This window comes from Mesoplodon mirus, assembly GCF_964341445.2.
Source record: "Mesoplodon mirus genome assembly, chromosome: 3".
Lineage (NCBI taxonomy): Eukaryota > Metazoa > Chordata > Mammalia > Artiodactyla > Ziphiidae > Mesoplodon > Mesoplodon mirus.
The window spans coordinates 146,375,653-146,393,445 of NC_138978.1; the positions used below are offsets into that span (position 1 = coordinate 146,375,653).

Consider the following 17,793-nt stretch of genomic DNA (forward strand, 5'->3'; position numbering starts at 1 on the left):
GAAGGGGCTGGTGGGGTGCTGGGCTGCCCAGGAACACGGAGTATCATATTTCTCGCAACCCGCCAATCCTGAACGCGGGGGGGCGTGGCCACACCTGGGAGGCGTGGCCGGACGGCAGATGGGTCCGCGGCGTCCCGAGGCGAGGCGCTGACGTGAGCTTGGCTCACCTGGGCGGGGAAGGTGAGGGCCGGTGTGGGACCGGGAGCGGAGCCTGCAGTCCCTACCTGCGCAGAGCCAGGTGTTGCTTGCCCAAGCGGCCGAGGAGAGCAGTGGCGACGGGTGATCCTAACTGGGGACTTGGTTCGGAGGGACGTTCGCTTCTGGCAGCCGGATTGAAGAAAGGTGGGGACGCCAACGTCTGGAGCCTCGCTTGAGGGAGGGAGGACACGCCCGCCGGTGAAGAAGCGTCCCCTCCAGAGTTCGTGGGGGTGAGGAGAGCTTGCTTAAGGACATCTGTTTGTTTGGGGATAGCCTGTAGGGCTGGGTGCCCATCGCTCTGCTTCAGGTAGCTTTCGGGCGGTCCTAGCCCGGGGGGGCGCTGGGCCCTTACCGACCCCCTACTTCTGTCGACTCCCTTTCCCTCCCGCCCAACTGGAGTGTGACGCTCTCGGGCCCCTACCCACCAGCCGTCGGGGAGCGCTAAGGCTCCTCCACCACGCTGGTCCTCCCAGCCCACGGCTCCGCAGGCCCCTGGATCCCGAAGAGGGGATTTCCCAGGCCGGCCGGCGCTTGATCTTGGTGGGTGTTTTGGGAACTTGCGCGTCGGGCCGGCCAGTAAGTTTAGCCAGTTTGTTTCCTCTCCTGGGATTTGTTTAGCACAGTCAGGCCCCTGCCCTGGGCCTGAGAGACACCCGTGAATTTCCAAGTAGCGAAGCTACGTGCTGGCGAGGGCGGCGCCGGGCGTGGTTGCTCTGGGGGTGAGGCCCTCTTCGCCTGAAAGGGCTGGAGGGCTGGTATAGAGAAGTGGGGAAAGTCTTCCAGGCCTGACTGGAAAGCAGGCCCAGGGTGCCACTGTTTACAGGGAGCCTGCTGTGTGGTAAAGGGGTCATCCCTACCCCAGCCCTGCTCTCTTGCTGGATGTCAGAAGTGGAAGCCAGGGAAGGGAGAGGAAGAAGGCGTTTGAGTAGGGGTTGGTGAAAGCTGATGCCGACCCAGGAGAGTAGTTTTCGATGTTTGTCTCCTGGGTGAGAGCAGCACCTCTGCCCTGTAGCTCCCTCTCCAGCCGCCAACTTCAATCAAGCAGGGAGGCAGGGTGTGGGCATTATGGCTCGAGGCCCAGAATTTACCCCTGAACAGGGCTAAACTAAACGGAGGAAAGACTGGGGAACGTGGAAGATGGCATTTCAGGTCTCTCCAGGAGGAAGGGAAAAAGCAGGACCACTCCGGAGGCCTGTCTGCAAGAAATGAGGGTGTGTGTTTTACTCTGAGCAAAACCACTGACGACTGAATCTTGGCTTTGGGGTGGCCGTGTTCCTGGAAACTAGTCTGGGCAGGGGCTGCAGAGGCGGCAGTACAGGTGTTTGTAGGGGACCTGTTCCCTGGAATGGGGGTGTGAGATCGGATGGTTTATGCCTTGGGGAGGTTGATAGTGTCCCTGCTCAGTGCCCAGTATGAGGGGAGTGGGTGGGTTAAATCTTTGTTCTTTGGCTAGTTGAATACCTGTTGGAGACACAGGCCTTGAATTTGGCTGTGATGGCAGCTAGAGATGCCAGAGCTGAGTTAAACTAGGCTAAGCTTGTTCTGTGGGCATGGGATTTGGGTGGTGAGAGTGTTCTGAAAGAGAACTCTGGTTTAGGTGTGTTTAAGGGTGGGTGTCATGCAGTCTCCTCCCTAACCACTTCGTTGGCCCTCCATGCTGCTTGGATCTTTGTTGATGTCTTTCATTTACTTTCTTGGTGTATAGAAGAAGGGAGGGACTTAGAAGGCTGGGTGCAGTGGCAGGATATGGTACAGCACACTCTGACTGAGCAGTGTTGGGTCCAGGCCCCAGATAAAACACTTTGCTGTGCCTCAGTTAACCCAGCTGTAAAATGGGGATGATAACAATGGGGATGATCATTTCATTATGAGGATGAAATCAGACACGTTAAACAAAAGCGCATGAAAAAACTGTTAAGCCTATGTAGGTAGAGGATTGTTGTTACCATGGTTTCATTAGCTGAAGGCCATCATCTTTTATATCTCCCAGTGACCAAGAAATGTCTCCGCTTCCTGTGGTTAAAAAGAATACTACATGTAGTGTTTTGTTTTTAAGTTGTGAATCGACACATGGCATTGTAGGAAAATGTGAATCGTATATAGAAGTACTTAGGCACGTATAAAATTCACCCACAGTCCTATCACCAGGTAACCACTAAGAACTTCTTGTCGCATCGATGTATTATTTGTTTCCCTTTCAAAAATTCTCTGTGCTTATGTGCACAAGTGCGTGTTCTGTTACAAGATGGAGATACTACTATACAGTCAATATTGTATGATGCCTTTTTCCCCCTTAAGTACATATTTAAACATTTTCCCAAATCCAGTAAAAATTCTTCAGATGCCTCGATGTTAATGGCTACTTGCTATTGCAACCTATGAATGTCTAATTAGATATTTTTCTCTGTGATCTTGGTTGCTTCCAAAGTTTGCCTCTCTGCCTGTTCTTATAGTCTTAGGTGCCGGGTGGCAGGTGGAGGAGATCTCGGTGGACTTTCAGAAGGTGGAGAGGGTTAGCTGTGATGGAGGTGGGGCATAGAGGAGGAGGAGGCTGGGGCAGCGTTGCTCCTGTGTACTGCCATCTTGGGAGAATGCTGAGAACACAGGGCTCTAGATCTTAGTCATCGGCCTCTAAGGGTGGCTGCCTCTCCCTCCCCATCACTCTGTGCAGTTCCTTGCGTTGGCCTGGTTGCCTTAATTTTTTTTGATGTGCTGTGGATCAACTAGGATAAGCCCTTTTCTTCAAAGCCCATGATCCGTCAAGAGGTGGATTTCACGTGTCTGCCAGGCCTCGACACAAGACTGACCAATATTGCAACAGAAATTCTCGAAAGCCCCTCACTAGGTGGACCAGTTTGCTGCCCATTTCCCTGTTCTCTTTGTTCTTCCCTTACCCCATCCCCCTTCCTGCAGGCCAGGACTGAGGAAGAGAAGGCTAGAACTTGCCCTGGGGAGAATATGCATTCCCTCCTCCTTATAAGGTAAATGTTCTCCATGGTTTGATAGCTTGACTTTGCAGTCCTACAGAGCAACCTACACCGAGGCCAAGAACATGGGGGTGGGGGGCACTTGAGTACCGAGTGCTACCTCACCTACCCACTGTGAGCTGCTCCCAGGGGGGAAGGTTTCAGTTGCAGAACTTGGTAATTGGGTCAGAAGGCTCAGGTGAGAGCAGGTCCTGCCTTGCTCTTAAAGTGCCAGTGACCGAGCTGGGTTTGAGTTTTCCCATTTGTTGGGAGCCTGGCTGGGGAGAGAAGTGGCCTTAGGACCCACCCCTTAAGCTAAGTTCCTCCGAGGGGGAGCCTTCGGGGGAGCCTTCGGCTGACTCAGCTGGTTTGGGTTCTGCACCGCGATCCAGGTGGGAATCTTTCTGGGTGGGAAGGTGACTTATTTATCTTCCTTTTCTCAGGTCAGTGGATGTTTGAGCAATTCCAGTGTGGATTTCTTTAGGGAGTCTGATGAGAACATTGTGTTTAGTAACTAATGTCGCCCTTGTCACACAGTAGCTGACGGACAATTATTTGTTGAATGAACGTTCTTTTGCAGGCCTGTCTTTCTCACCCGAAGTAAAAACAAAGAGAAATGAGAACGCCAAAAAATCTAAACACAACGCCCCAGGCAAACACTTCTCCGGTAACTGCTTTTTCCTTTAGGCACCCAATCTGGGCAGGCCTTTGTTTCCCCGCTGTGAGTGCTGGCCGCTGCCACCAATGTTATCTGCTACGCCATGCCCTTTATGAGAATCAATTGCAGACTTTACCCAGGCTGGCTCCAGCAACCAATCAGTTCAATTCAGCCTCTGTGGGGAGGTAAACAGACCCAGGTGAGGAGGCTGTCCCAGCAGTACAGAGCTTGTCTTATGACTGGTTTTAGTACTCTATAGGGTTAGGAACTGTGGTATTTGATCATTCTAGGGCATCTTAGCTTTACCAGACTCAGATACAGGGCAGGGTTCTTACACTTTGTCTCCAGTGCTCCCAAGCCTTCTCCTAGACACTGGATTGTCGTGGGGATAACCAGCTCAGACCCCCACACCCCGCATTTTTTTTTTTTTTTTTTGGTGCGGAAACTTTGGGTGGCCCAGAGAAAGGAAAACTGACTTGAGGCCCAGCTCTCAGATCCCTGTGGATACACTGCCTGCTCATCTATGTAAGTGAGGACTTTGGAACCAGGGACCATCCCTCGCCTACTTCTCTCTCATCCTGATGGTGTCATTTCTTCCTAAAATATTCCCATTCACCTTAGTTGTCTAAAAAGAGAGCATGCTTCAAGTTCTTGCCTATATACCTGCTATTTCCGTAACCTTTTTCTTCCTTCTCCCGAGATGAGATTGAAAAGAGCAGTTTCTCTTCTCTTCCCTTGGTACTTGCGGAAGGACTGTTTTCCAGCAGGGATGACATCATCTCTTTATTTTTCTGCCTCAGGATTTAAATAGAAGAAATGTGATCTACTTACGTGATAAGTCTGATTTGGCTAGAGCATGAAAACTAAATGGCTTTGGAATAAGAATCAAAAGAACCTTTTAACCTGTTTTCTTTTCTTCCCCACCTGGCACAGTTTATTCCCATATTTAGTTTCTTTGCTGTAATCTAATGGAACTGTAGCTCTATCATATGGGAACAGTGGCTGGGACCTTTTCCCAGGGGCTGGCCTAATTCTCCTCTCCCCATTCTTCCCCCTCCCCCCAACCCAGATCATGGCTCTCCACCCCCGCCGAGTTCGGCTGAAGCCCTGGTTGGTGGCCCAAGTGGATAGTGGCCTGTACCCTGGGCTCATCTGGCTACATAGGGACTCCAAACGCTTCCAGATTCCCTGGAAACATGCCACCCGGCATAGCCCCCAACAAGAGGAGGAAAATACCATTTTCAAGGTAAAGGTATCCTTTTACCATCTGACTTGAAGTGTTTTCCAGTTCTCTCAGACCTTTCTGGTTTTTTGTTTTCCTGTTTTCAATTTTGGCTTGAAGAAGGTACTAGATCCAAAATGCTGATGCAGCACTTCCCTGGTGGCACAGTGGTTGAGAGTCCACCTGCCGACGCAGGGGACACGGGTTCGTGCCCCGGTTCGGGAAGATCCCACATGCCGCGGAGCGGCTGGGCCCGTGAGCCATGGCCGCTGAGCCTGCGCGTCCGGAGCCTGTGCTCCGCAACGGAAGAGGCCACAACAGTGAGGCCCGCATACCGCAAAAATTAAAATAATAAAAAATAAAAAAAACCCCAAAATGCTGATGCAACAAAAAGAATGTTTATGATGGGGGAGGTGGGGGCAAACTTAGCAGGCATAGTAATTTCTCTTGTTGGGGCATGTCTGTTATGGTTGAGGCCATTTATTCTTTCCCATTGGTCAAAGCTACTCAACTCACATCCCAAGGGATCCCAGGTGTGATTGGCTAAACTCCTGTAAGTGTGTGTATGCTGTGTATGTTGTTCTAGAACTCCCAAGGAGTTCTCAGCCAGCAATCAACCCTTCATTCGCTCAGGGCTCTTGCTCTGGCCCGGGAATGGCTGTCCAGATCAGGGCAGAACTCCTGAGTGTTCGCAGGCTCCTAACAGCCTGTAGAATGGGTGTCGAGGGCCCTTTGCAAGTTTTTCTTTTGATGTTAAAACCTTTTGCCCCATCCGTAACCTCCGCTTAAAAATGAAAGGCGATTTAATTACAGGTTTTTATTCTACAAATATGTTTTCTTAACTGAAGAGTAGCTCTGATGTGAGAGTTATTTTGCTTCACTGAAACTAAGATTGAATCACGTGGCATTTCATAAAATGTCAGTGAAACCAAAGTCTAAGACAGAAGTAGGTGGGAAGCTCGTTGTGGGAAGGGGTATTATGTGGTTTGTAACTCCGGAGCCCATGCCTCTGCTCCAGACCAACTTCTCTGTGCTGGTCAGTCTTCCATCTCATGAGTAGCTTTAGTTCCTGCACTCCCGAGACACGGAGAAATGAGTTTGCCCATTTCTTCCCTGACTATAAGTTGGAAGTCAGAAGTGAAATCCAGTCCCTGCCCTGAGCCTCTCAAGATTGATGCTCCAGATTCTTGCTGAGACTGGGCCAGGAAAGGTGGGCTCATACCTCAAAGGAGAGAGAGCCAACTTAGAGTTGTTTCCCACCCAACTCAGTTATATTGGGTGTAGAGATGAGAGGTAGAAGAAAAATTGGCCTGTGAATATTAGAAAGTAAATGAATGCTTTTAATGTAAACATTAAATAATGATATGAAAGTGGTAAGGAAAACATCTGTAAATCAGCACCAACTACTGGAGCTGGCATCAGAGGGGATGGGCCTGCCCTGGCCCAGCTGGCCTCTCGCTGTGGCCTTGGTCTGAAACTGGACTTGCTGTTGAAGTGCCTGGTGGTGGCTGGCCATGTGGGAGGAGACTGGTTCCTGAAAGCTCCACTCGTGAGAATGTTCTGTATGCTTAGGGCTTGAGGAAAAATTGGCTGTGGGAAGCTGCTTTGTCCTACTTATATCTGTGTATCTGTTTGCAGAATGCTAAGGGAGGGTCTGGGTGTCAGGAGAAGAGTGAGGGTGCTTTCACAGATCCCAAGCTCTGACAGGCCTTTGGCAGGATATGGGGTGTGGGCAGTTCTGACTAGTATTAAGTGGGTGCCTGCTGCATACCCTAGGTCCATTATCTCATTTGCTTCTCGAGAACACTGTAAGGGGGGCGGCACCCTCATGTTACAGATGCAGAAGCTGAGTCTCAGAGGGGCTAAGTAACTTGCCCAAGTCACATAGCCAATAAGCGGTGGGGTTAGGGTTTGAACCCAGGCCTATCAGCTCCCCCATTATCAGAGGGCCCCTTCTGACCAGGAGCTGGAAGACCTGGCTTCAGATCCTACTACCATCCCTTGCATGTGTGGTCTTGAACAAGTCACGTAATCTCTTTGGGCTTTAGCTTCCCCTTCAGTAAAATGGGGCTAAAACCTGTCTTGCCTGCCTCACAGGATTGTTGTGAGAATTGAGTGAAATCAGTGTGTGGGAAGGGACTCGTAAATTGCCATAAAAATGCAGAGACTGTGTCCATTTTAGGAAGAGAAATAGGGACCTGCCCAGTGACCAGAATCTCAGGCAAGACTGAGAATGGGTTTGAATAAGGGATGTTTATAAAGCACAACGATTGTCATGTGGTGGGTACCACCCTCTGCTGCATCTGCCTCAGGTTCTCTGCATCATCTGAGTGGGCCCTGGGGAATGGCTGTGTTGTGAGCAGGATGTTAGTCTGGCTGCTCTCTGTGGAGGGGCAGGGATTCAGGGAGCCACAGAAATTTTGCAGACCTGTGCCAAAGTCAGCACAGCCCAAGCCAGCTGGATGGGGCCAGAGCGGGAGTGGGCACGGAGGATCAAGCAAAGAGAGGGGAAAACGTGAGGAGGCAGCAGCCAGGTACTGCCAGGGGCAACTGGAGACGTGCCTCTCCGAAACTAGGGACTGACGAGGTTGAAATCCCCTACAGGGGGTTGGATGGAATGGAGCCTGCTGAGTGCCCAAGGGCAGCAGCTTTGTCACACTGCTTCATTCCATACTGCACATCAAGTGGAGGAGCCCCCAGGTCTGAGAAGGTGGTAAGAAGAAATGAGTGCATTGGAGGAGAAGGATTTAGCTCGGCTGTTGAGAGAAGCTTCCTCATGATTGTGAGGCTCTGCAGGGATAGACTGAGGGAGACCAGAGAGCTCAAAGGATGGGGCCGGAAAAGTTCCATTTCGGCTTGAGGAAGTAGTCTAGTTCAGTCAGGAGCAGAGGCGGGGAGTTGGGACTGGACAAGCGATGTGCCCTGTCCACTTGAACAAGCTGCCGTGTGCTTCCTGACCTTGAGTCCTCTGCAGAAGACATCCCCCTTTTCTGCACCAGCACATACGTCACAGCCCTGAAGAAAGTGTAGACATCTGAGATACGTTAACAGTGGGGGAGGGCTGATATCCCGTGAACAGACACACAAATGCCCGTTAGACCTGGAAATTGAAAACCAGAGAGGCGGGGCCGCACTGGTCTTGCCCCAGGCCACCAGCCACTGGTGTTCCCAGCAAAATGTTCCCAATGTGGGAGTTTGAGGAAGCAGGGAAAGGCAGGTGGTGTGAGTTTATTAGGACTTGAGGCCCTCAGCCTCACACTGAGGCAAGCTGAACCCCCAGAGCGTGCTTCCTGCCCTCCTATGGGCTGCTACTCCTAAAGGTACTTGGTTTCAACAGTTATTTGTGCATCAGATTAAAGACTGAAGGGAGAGGGAGCAGCAAGCCTAAATTCTTCATATCATACACCACCTCCCTTTCTCGTCTTATTATATAAGCAATTCATGTGAAAAACAAATAAGGCAAACAAAACAAAACAAAACTACCTGAAATCTTGCTATCCAAAAGTTACCATTAGTATTTTGGTGTATACTTGTTCCAGACTTTTCTTTATTTTCAACCCTTCATTAAGGCCATTGTAGTCTTGACAGATGATGCTGGCACAAGCACTTGAGATGAGGCTCCTCTTTTTAAAAGACTGTATTTGCATTTGGCTTAATTTGTCTCCTCTTTTTAAAAGACTGTATTTGCATTTGGCTTAATTTCTCTCAGGCCCTGCCTTTCCTGGTCCCCAGCGTGGTGTTTTCTGCTGCAGTCTCTGTCAATTGGAGTTGGGGTGATGGGGCGGTCAGGCAGGGCTGTGTGTATCTGTGTCTGTGTGAGGGAGGGCGGGCACACTTTCCAGTGTTTCTAGGCAACAAGCAGGCACTCACTGCAGTTTCCTATCCCTCAGGCCTGGGCTGTGGAGACAGGGGAAGTACCAGGAAGGGGTGGACGACCCCGACCCAGCTAAATGGAAGGCCCAGCTCCGCTGTGCGCTCAACAAGAGCAGGGAATTCAACCTGATGTACGACAGCACCAAGGAGGTGCCCATGAACCCAGTGAAGATATATCAAGTGTGTGACATCCCCCAGCCCCAGGGCTCTATCATTAACCCAGGTGAGGCCCCAGCTGCTGGGGAGAAGGTGGACAATGTGCCAGGTTCCAGGCTGGGCCCTTAAAGCGATAGTCGACTTGAAAGTTGCCTCGCTTACAAAGTTGAAGACTGGTAAATAAAGCAAGAAATCCTGTCCCTAGAAAGAACCCAGAGAACAAAAGATACAAACTCAGCACAGTCTTCCTGCCCACGCAGTGCAACAGTAAAGCATTAGAAAGAAGAGGGGATATTGAGTTCTATAAAAAATAACTTCTCTTGGGACTCAACACTGAGAAGAGAGGCCAGGTAGTTTAGAAGAAGGAGGGATTAAAACTTAGAAGGTCTGAGTTATAAACCTCGGTCTTTCCATCTCACTACTTGTGGGACATTGAATCAAGTCATTCAACCTTTTGAGCCTCAGCTTCTCTCCCTATAAAATCTGGGTTCTCATCTTCCCTGCGTATTTCAAAGGCTGTTCTAAGAATCAATTGACATGACATTATGAAGGCTATTAAGTTCTCTTTATAAATGATGGGTAAGTGATCATTTAATTTGTATGGTATTTTTCCTAGGAGAATACCACCTGATCCCTATATTTACTCAATGTTTAGCAAGTTCCGACTAAGAGCCAGATAATTTAGACTTGACCTGCAGTGAATCTAGTGAGGCTCTGCCATGAGGGAAGGGTCTGTCTTCACAGTAAGCTTATAAAGGAGAGAAGCTGTGCTCCTTGGGTCCTTAGAAGGGATGCTAATGTGTAGAAAGGGGTTTAGAGTAGGAATTAAAAGGTTTCTAGGAGAAGGGAGTAGGGTCTGCAGCTCCTGGATAGGGGAGGGGATGAGAGCTTGCACTGGGGCTCCGTAGGAGGAGCTGGGAGTGGGGTGAACACCCTTGGTTCCCACTCTTTGGCATTGAGGGTGCACACTGAACCCAAGGAACCTCTGTGCTGGCGATGCCTAGCTTGAACAGTGGGTGAGCTGCAGGGATGACAGTGCAACGTGAGCGCCTCACTTTTGACCTTTGTGTGTGTGTTTCTCGGGTAGGATCCACTGGATCTGCTCCTTGGGATGAGAAAGATAATGATGTGGATGAAGAAGATGAGGAAGATGAGCTGGACCAGTCACAGCACCACGTTCCCATCCAGGACACCTTCCCGTTCCTGAACATCAATGGTGAGTGGGGTGGGGGGTGGGACAGAGGCATGGAGAGGATGTAAGGGGCTTTGATTTTGCAACCGTTGACACCATATCCACCATTGCACTGGGAGCAGCGACCAGGCCCTGGGGCCAGGCTGCCAGTCTGTTAGCAAGTAGGAGTCATAGGCAAAGGAACCCTGTAGGCATAGTTATCCCAGTGGGGTGGCTTCTAGGCAGAGAGAGCATCTTCTGAATCTTATGTGATAATTCAGAGAAATTAAAAAATTAAATTCCTTCTCAATCCCGCATACAAATATACAAGCTGTTATAAATTTTGCTGATTTCCTTCAGGCCAAGTGCAGGGATCATTTTCGTGAATTGTAGGCAAACTCTTGTGCTATTTCCCTCGGTACAAATTTTCTGTCACTGCCTTAACAGCCTCTGCTAAGGCTGTATCATGGGAAACTTGTGGCTCTACAGCTCTTAATACTAGGCTCTGATAAAATTTCTCTACTAGAGACTTTTATCTTTTTTTTAAATTGACTTTTTGAATTCCGCTTCCCAGGAAAGATGAGTTTAGAGGTTGGAGGGTCCCTGTGAGACAGAGCAGGCACTGCATCTCCCATTGCACATTCTGAGGACGCTCAGACACAATGTGAATTGCTCTTCCACAGCATCTTCACTTGAACTTTCCACTGACATGCTCCTAGTCATATGACTTGCATTCAGTTGAGTAGCTTTTCACTACTTTTCTAAGTTCCATCTGGCTGCTAGGGTCAAATGAGATACTTTGGCCACCTAGAAAATTTAGTATATCAAGATGATTCCTGTAGGATTTTGGAGTCCCCTTCCCTAGGTGATGCCCCTTTTGAGAATCAGGAAATGACTCTTATCTGTCTACTTGCCCTCCTTGACTTACCCTGTCATTTATAACCTTGCAACCAAGTGATGAGTAAAGACAACGATCATAGAGCTCTCTCAGGTTAATATTGCCACAGCTACATTCCCACTTGGTGCAATTTTAAGATTTGGACATTTGGAAATGTGAGATCCTTTCCCAAATCTTTGGCTCACTCATTCTGTTATTCTCACCCCTTAAAAGGATGCAACCCATTTCCAGGATCATGATTTCCCTTTTTTTTTTTTTCCATGTTTTTTTAAAGCTAATATTGTGTGTCCTTACGTTATGGGCCACCTTGGATCCTTTATGGAAACATGTGAACATATATTAAAAATAAAAAAGTAAAATGGGTACATAGATATAACCAGACTTGTACACAAAGGGTCAAAGAAACCTTAACCTCTGATTTCAGAGCTGTTGGGCAGAGGAAGAAGAATTGCTGAAGGATAGATGCTTAAAAGGTGAGGCTAGGGGGGAAAATCTGTAAACTTTGGAGTGAGCCAACTTTGACAATAGCAGGGATATAGGATGTGTTTTTCATTCTCTCTTTTAAAAGCTTTAACTGGATACTTTTGAATAAATAATACTCTTACATGGTTTAAAATTCATAATGGTACAAAAAGGAAATCAGCTGAAAGGTTTTCCTTCTAACCTGTCTGAACAGTTCCTTCCCTGGAAGAGAGACAGATCTTTCCAGGTTCTTGAGTATCCTTCCAGATGTTTCATGCATGTAAAAAAGTATGTGTTTGTTTTTAAAGGAATTTCTATACATTAACACTTACTTGAAGCTAATCAACCAATTTAGTTGAGTTCATTTTACGGAAGACAACCAGTTTCTGTTTAATTGCTGGGTTCAAATTTTGTAACAGGGAATCTCTCATTCATGCTTGTTCTAATTTAACCCCAGGGAGTGCCCACTTGTCTGTTAATCATCAGCAAATGCATGTTTTCAGAATTATGAGTTTATGAGAGAACTAATAAGATTAGGAAGCAGAAGCAGCAGAGCCTTATTTCTTTTGGTGTTTGTTGGGGGAATTACTGATGGGCTGCCACACGGAGCTGTGGTCCAGTGTTGGACCTTTTAGGTTTGAGAGCTTCGGAGCCAGGTGATATGCATGTGTGGTGCGCCTGCCTGCTCACCCACATCCTTCTGTTCTAGGTTCTCCCATAGCACCAGCCAGTGTGGGCAACTGCAGCCCCGAAGCAGTGTGGCCCAAAACGGAACCTCTGGAGATGGAAGTACCCCAGGCACCTATACAGCCTTTCTATAGCTCTCCAGAGCTGTGGATCAGCTCTCTCCCAAGTAAGTGAGCCTTGATTTTCTAGCTGGATCTTCAGCTCCTATTACAGTCCATTTCCTGCCCCACCTTCTGCCTCCATTTCTTTGCCATGTATAGAATAGTCCCCCAGGCAGCCTCTGTGTCTGGTTCCTGGCTGGCTGATGAGTCACCAGGAACTAAAGAAGCATTAGCCCATACCTACTTGCCCATGGGGATGCTCTGATTGGTGCTGTGCAGCTCTAGGTTACTCACCTGTTAGGTGGGTGGAAGGCCTGGGTTTATCAGTTTGCCCAGGGGATTTGTGGGATGGGGAAGTTAATGACTGTGGATCTGGTCAAGGAGGCCCTTGGGTTTTGAGGGACTTTAGGACCCAGAGAAAATCTCTTTCAGAATTGGGTACACATTGATCTCAGTGAAGAATCATTGTCATTGCACCTCCCTTTCACACTACACATGGTAGGGGAGGTGCGGGGGGGAGTACTAGCATTTTGTCCAAGAGGCTGATAGCTTTGATAAGACCTATAGGGTTCAATGGACACTTGCTGAGTGAAAATTTACTTTGTTGTGAACTGTGTCCTTCTGTGATATATTATTAGAACATATCAACGGTGTGTGCTTATCTGTGTAATTTTCAGAAATATGCCTTGGTATTTCTTATTGTTCCACTGGTGTCTTTAAACAGTGAGTCAAAAATGATACACAGGGCTTCCCTGGTGGCGCAGTGGTTGGGGGTCTGCCTGCCGATGCAGGGGATGCAGGTTCGTGTCCCGGTCCGGGAGGATCCCACGTTCCGTGGAGCGGCTGGGCCCATGAGCCGTGGCCACTGGGCCTGCGAGTCCGGAGCCTGTGCTCCACAGCGGGAGAGGCCACAACAGTGAGAGGCCCGCGTACCGCAAAATAAAAAATAAAAAAAAAATTTTTTTTTAAAAAGTTACATATTTTATTAAACACACAAAAATAATAATAATAAAGATATTTAGATTGTCAAAAGATTACATATTTTAACTTTTTGCATCATCTTATGGATGGAGAGGTTCCACATGTTTATTGGTCTTTTGAAGTGATAAGTTGAAACATTTTTATCCTATAGATATACTTGTGAAATTATACCAGACAAAAACTCACTGAAAGCACTCCTTCATATTCATACAACTGCAGATCCAACTGAGGATCCATTACCTCCACCACTGACAGGTCACAAGGGCCAAAATAATAGTGACAGCTAACATGTACTGAGTACTATATAAGTGTTAGGTCATATAATCTTTAAATAATCCCATAGGGTAGGGATTATCATTATAGTCATTTCACAGAGGAAGAAACTGAGATGTAAAGAGGTTAAATAATTTACTAAACTGAAACAGGCAGTAAAGGTGAAGCCAGGCTTCCAACACAGGCAGGCCTACTTTGGAGCACCCTTGCTGCTCTATTGCCCTGGGCTGCCACTCAGGGCAAAACCCCTCAGAGTGAGCAACAGGACGTATCAGATATGATACATAAAGTAATCTTGTTCCAAAGTTGAAAGTTATCCCAGCTCTGAATTTATCATTGTAATCACAGAAAATTATAATATTATAACTCATAGTTATTTTTATGTCTATTAAATGGTATTAACCAGTGGTTAATCATTATCCTGAGCAATGCTAGGGAGGCATGGCTGTCATTCAATAATAAGGAAATTATTAAACAGATCGTAGCACACTCACATTATGAAAGATTGTGACAACACTAAAAAGTAAAAATGTGAAAAAAGGTAAAAACATGAAAACTATTTATAATACAGTATCAAGTGGAAAGAAAACACTTAACTGTAGATTCACAACACAAAATCTATATTTAAAAAGAAAAAGATGTGTGCATACAGGCAAAAACTAGAAGGGAATGTAAAAAATATGAAACTAATTTGTGTTTGGGTGGTAAGATGAGGTCTTTCTATTTTAAAAAATCTTTTAAGGGTATCAGATTACCCCTTTATAGAACTGAAAAAAAAGAAAATGAAAGAAAATCTGAAGGCCTTCTGACCCATTTCTCCACCAAGCTGCTTTCATTATTGGTCTTCAGAGCCCTGGAATGCTCTCTGCAGAGCAGGCTGACAGCCATCTAACATGTCAGCGCTCTGGTGAGATCAGTCTGGGTTCATTTTACTGCATCAATTCAAATATTCTCTGTTATGGATAATAGATTGTGCTGAGTATAAAACAGATCTGAAAAGTTAGGGTAGAAATGTAGATGTAAGATGTATTGAAAAGGCTCTGGAGGACATTACAGTTTGGGAATGTGAGGCCATCTGTGAAATAATTGGCATTCTTTAACTGAAGCTGTGGCCAAAAAATGACAATTTAAACTAGGAAGGAAAATTGTCAGTTTCAGAAAGAGGATAACACTATCAAATAACCTAATCTTACCAGAGAGCAAACGTCTCTGGAATTACAGTGTTAGTGTGTACGGTTACCATGGTTGAGGTTCTTAGAATTCTTGGCTTCAGACAGTTAGTTACTGGCTCGGACGACCCAGGCTTGTGGACGTGAAGTAGAGTAAGTGGGAGCACGTTTTAAAGAATAGAAGCTTCATATTTTTAATTTCTTCTCAAGTGACTTTTGGTAGCTGAGTAATTTAGGTAAGTATATTGTTTTTAATAAATAAGGTGGCTTTTTAGTGATAAACTAGAAGTTCTCAGAGTCCTGTTATTGGACAACTCACCCTGGGGAGAGGAGGGCAGTGCTTTAATTGAACCCTAAAAAGCAGTAGTTTTTAAAGTTCAGAAAGGGGTATGGCATACCTAGGGGATAACTCATGATGATATTTGATTCGGAGATAAGCCTCATTTTGTATTCTGACAGGCCCAAAGGGACACAATCCGAAACAAAGTCTAAAGGGAGAAACTAAGTTGCTCTGAAGACTAACACCCAGTTTTTCCTTTTAGTCCAAACAGATTGGTTTCTGGGAGGCCCTCCTTTTCTGGCCTGCCTTCTTCTTCGCTTTTCTATCTGTCCATTCTAACACACACACACACACACACACACACACACACACACGCGCGCGCGCGCGCACACACACACACACGCACACACATGCACACACCTTCCACCCCAGCCTCAGGTTTAAAGTTGCATCCTGTCTGGGCCTTTCCAGGTCAAAGTCAGTGAGATGGTCCTTCTCAGGAGCCTCAGATGAAAAGTAACCTGTTCCTTGCTCAGTGCTGAGACCCACAAGAATGGATCCACAGTTAGCTGTGCATTGGGGTTAAGCCTTTCAGATTCTTAGCGTCTATACAATAGATGAATCTCATGCCAATATTGATCATCTCTCACAGCGTAACTTGGAGGTTTTAGTACAGTAAAAGGTCCTCTATCAACAATGATGACACAAAGCAACAAAAAAGAGGACTGAGACTTCTGTCCTGCCATGAATGGGAAGTTGTAACTCCACTGTTAGAGAAGCAAACTTGCAAATGGACAAGTTCAGAAGATACTTATCTTCTCCTGATGAGTTTAGACTGTATCACCTCTGAGAATGAATATTTGTCCTAGGGATGTTTGTATGGACATCCGATTAAACAGTTAGCAGCTAGACACTTGGAAGACTAAAGAGGAAAGTCTGCAAGTCTGCACTGGGGAAAACTTGAATGGGAACAGACTTAAGTATGCCCACCCTGAGCTGCTCTGCAGGACTTAGAGTTCCAAGCTCCCCTCACCAAACACCCCTGGTACCTTCGGCAAAATGTGGGTTGCCAAGGCCACCAGGTACTATTCTGTTGAATGTCTGCGAACTTATTCTAAAGTGAGTAACTTAGACTTCAGGAAGGCATTGCTGAGAAAATACTGGAGGGACAACTTCTTTTGAGCAAGGTTGCCATTTCCCAAAAAATGAATAAGGAGTCATCCAGTAGAGTGGAAAGGGGGAACAAGATTAGAACTAGTAGCACCCATAGGGGGCCCTCCATGGGTTAACTAGGGGTTAACTTCATAGTGCTGTTTCTTGGAGTATAGGAAAAGTCATACTAGCGTACAGTTTAAAATTTTTTCTTTCATAATTGAGATCCCCGGTCATTACCCCAACCCTACCATAAAATCTGATAATCCTATACCTCCCTGTGTGATGTTGTGAAGGGTAAAGCAACAGGGTTCTAAAGCATAGTGTTTCTTATCCTATATTCACCCCTTCATGGGAGCTCATAGAGGGCTCAGCATCTATCAAGGCGACCATATCCCAAAGTTCAGGATATGACCATCAACAAAGGGACCTGGAAATAGTGAGGAGAAGCACAGAATGCCAGCCAGTAAATGCCAGGTGGTCAACTCAACAGGGGCCTGATCTAAATCCTTCTCTTTACTAACCCACACTAGAGGAAGGGGACCCTCAGGTAGAGGCAGGCAGATGATTAGACTGTCTATCTCTACTTGAGTCTAATTTGGTAAAGCAGAGTTTCTTAAATCCATCTTATCCAGATTTTCAAAACACTAGCATAGTTACACAAATAACTCTACATTTATTTTAGTTTCCATTGAATTATATTTACTTTCCATGTATCATTTATACATTTTTACAGATACGCTTTTGCTTTTTTACATTGATTTGGCTTGCTAGTAGTTTATTTTACTGCTTTTGTTTTCTATTGGTATTTATACCTCTCTCCACAAACACACATGAGGACCAGTTCCTGAATTTATTTATGAATAAATAAATGAATTCTACTATAAATTCCAACTTATCCTATTGCTTTCCCCTTTTATCTCCCTTTTATTCTTACCTCCTTTCTTTTTTTAGAAATTTATTGGAAAATAAATAAATGGCTAATTTGTTTTTAAACCCCCTTATTTAAGAAATGAAAATAGTTAAGACTATGCCTTGGCCATATCTCATAGATTTTGTTCTTAATATTCTCATTAGCATTGTTTTCAAGTCATTCTTAGTTACAGATTTGGTTTCCTCTATATTTCAAGAGCAAACCAGGAGGATTTTTTCCCCAAGAGGTTGAAATATTTATTTCTTCCAACTTTTGCTGTTTCTTTTTTTTTTTTTTTTTTTTTTTTGCAGTACGCGGGCCTCTCACTGTTGTGGCCTCTCCTGTTGCGGAGCACAGGCTCTGGACGCTCAGGCTCAGCGGCCATGGCTCACGGGCCCAGCCACTCCGCGGCATGTGAGATCTTCCCAGACCGGGGCACGAACCCATGTCCCCTGCATCGGCAGGCAGGCTCTCAACCACTGCGCCACCAGGGAAGCCCTGCTATTTATTTCTAATTTTACTGTACTATGGTTAGAAAATCCTGCTGTAAGAGATAAAGTTGTTTTAATGTTTGCTTTTTTCTATATTCTTTTGTATGCATGAAATATAATAATTTTTATTGTGGTAAAATAT

General features: G+C 46.3%; 1 protein-coding gene across 6 annotated transcripts; it reads left to right on the forward strand.

Annotated features, from left to right (window-relative positions):
• Window positions 1-119: 119 nt before the first annotated feature.
• LOC309799874 (interferon regulatory factor 6-like) lies at window positions 120-17,732 on the forward strand. Of its 6 annotated transcripts, none has more exons than XM_082613483.1 (7): window positions 120-428; window positions 3,852-4,347; window positions 4,892-5,068; window positions 8,935-9,140; window positions 10,161-10,289; window positions 12,314-12,457; window positions 17,472-17,732. In XM_082613483.1, exons 3-7 carry the CDS (start codon window positions 5,019-5,021, stop codon window positions 17,576-17,578), a joined length of 636 nt encoding a protein of 211 aa, XP_082469609.1. In that variant the 5' UTR covers window positions 120-428; window positions 3,852-4,347; window positions 4,892-5,018; the 3' UTR covers window positions 17,579-17,732. The 6 variants fall into 6 exon arrangements, with proteins under 6 accessions (XP_082469609.1, XP_082469610.1, XP_082469608.1 ...); XM_082613484.1 differs by having other exon boundaries at window positions 4,283-4,347; XM_082613485.1 differs by lacking the exon at window positions 120-428 and adding an exon at window positions 3,741-3,831 and having other exon boundaries at window positions 4,283-4,347.
• The last annotated feature ends 61 nt before the right edge of the window (window positions 17,733-17,793 follow it).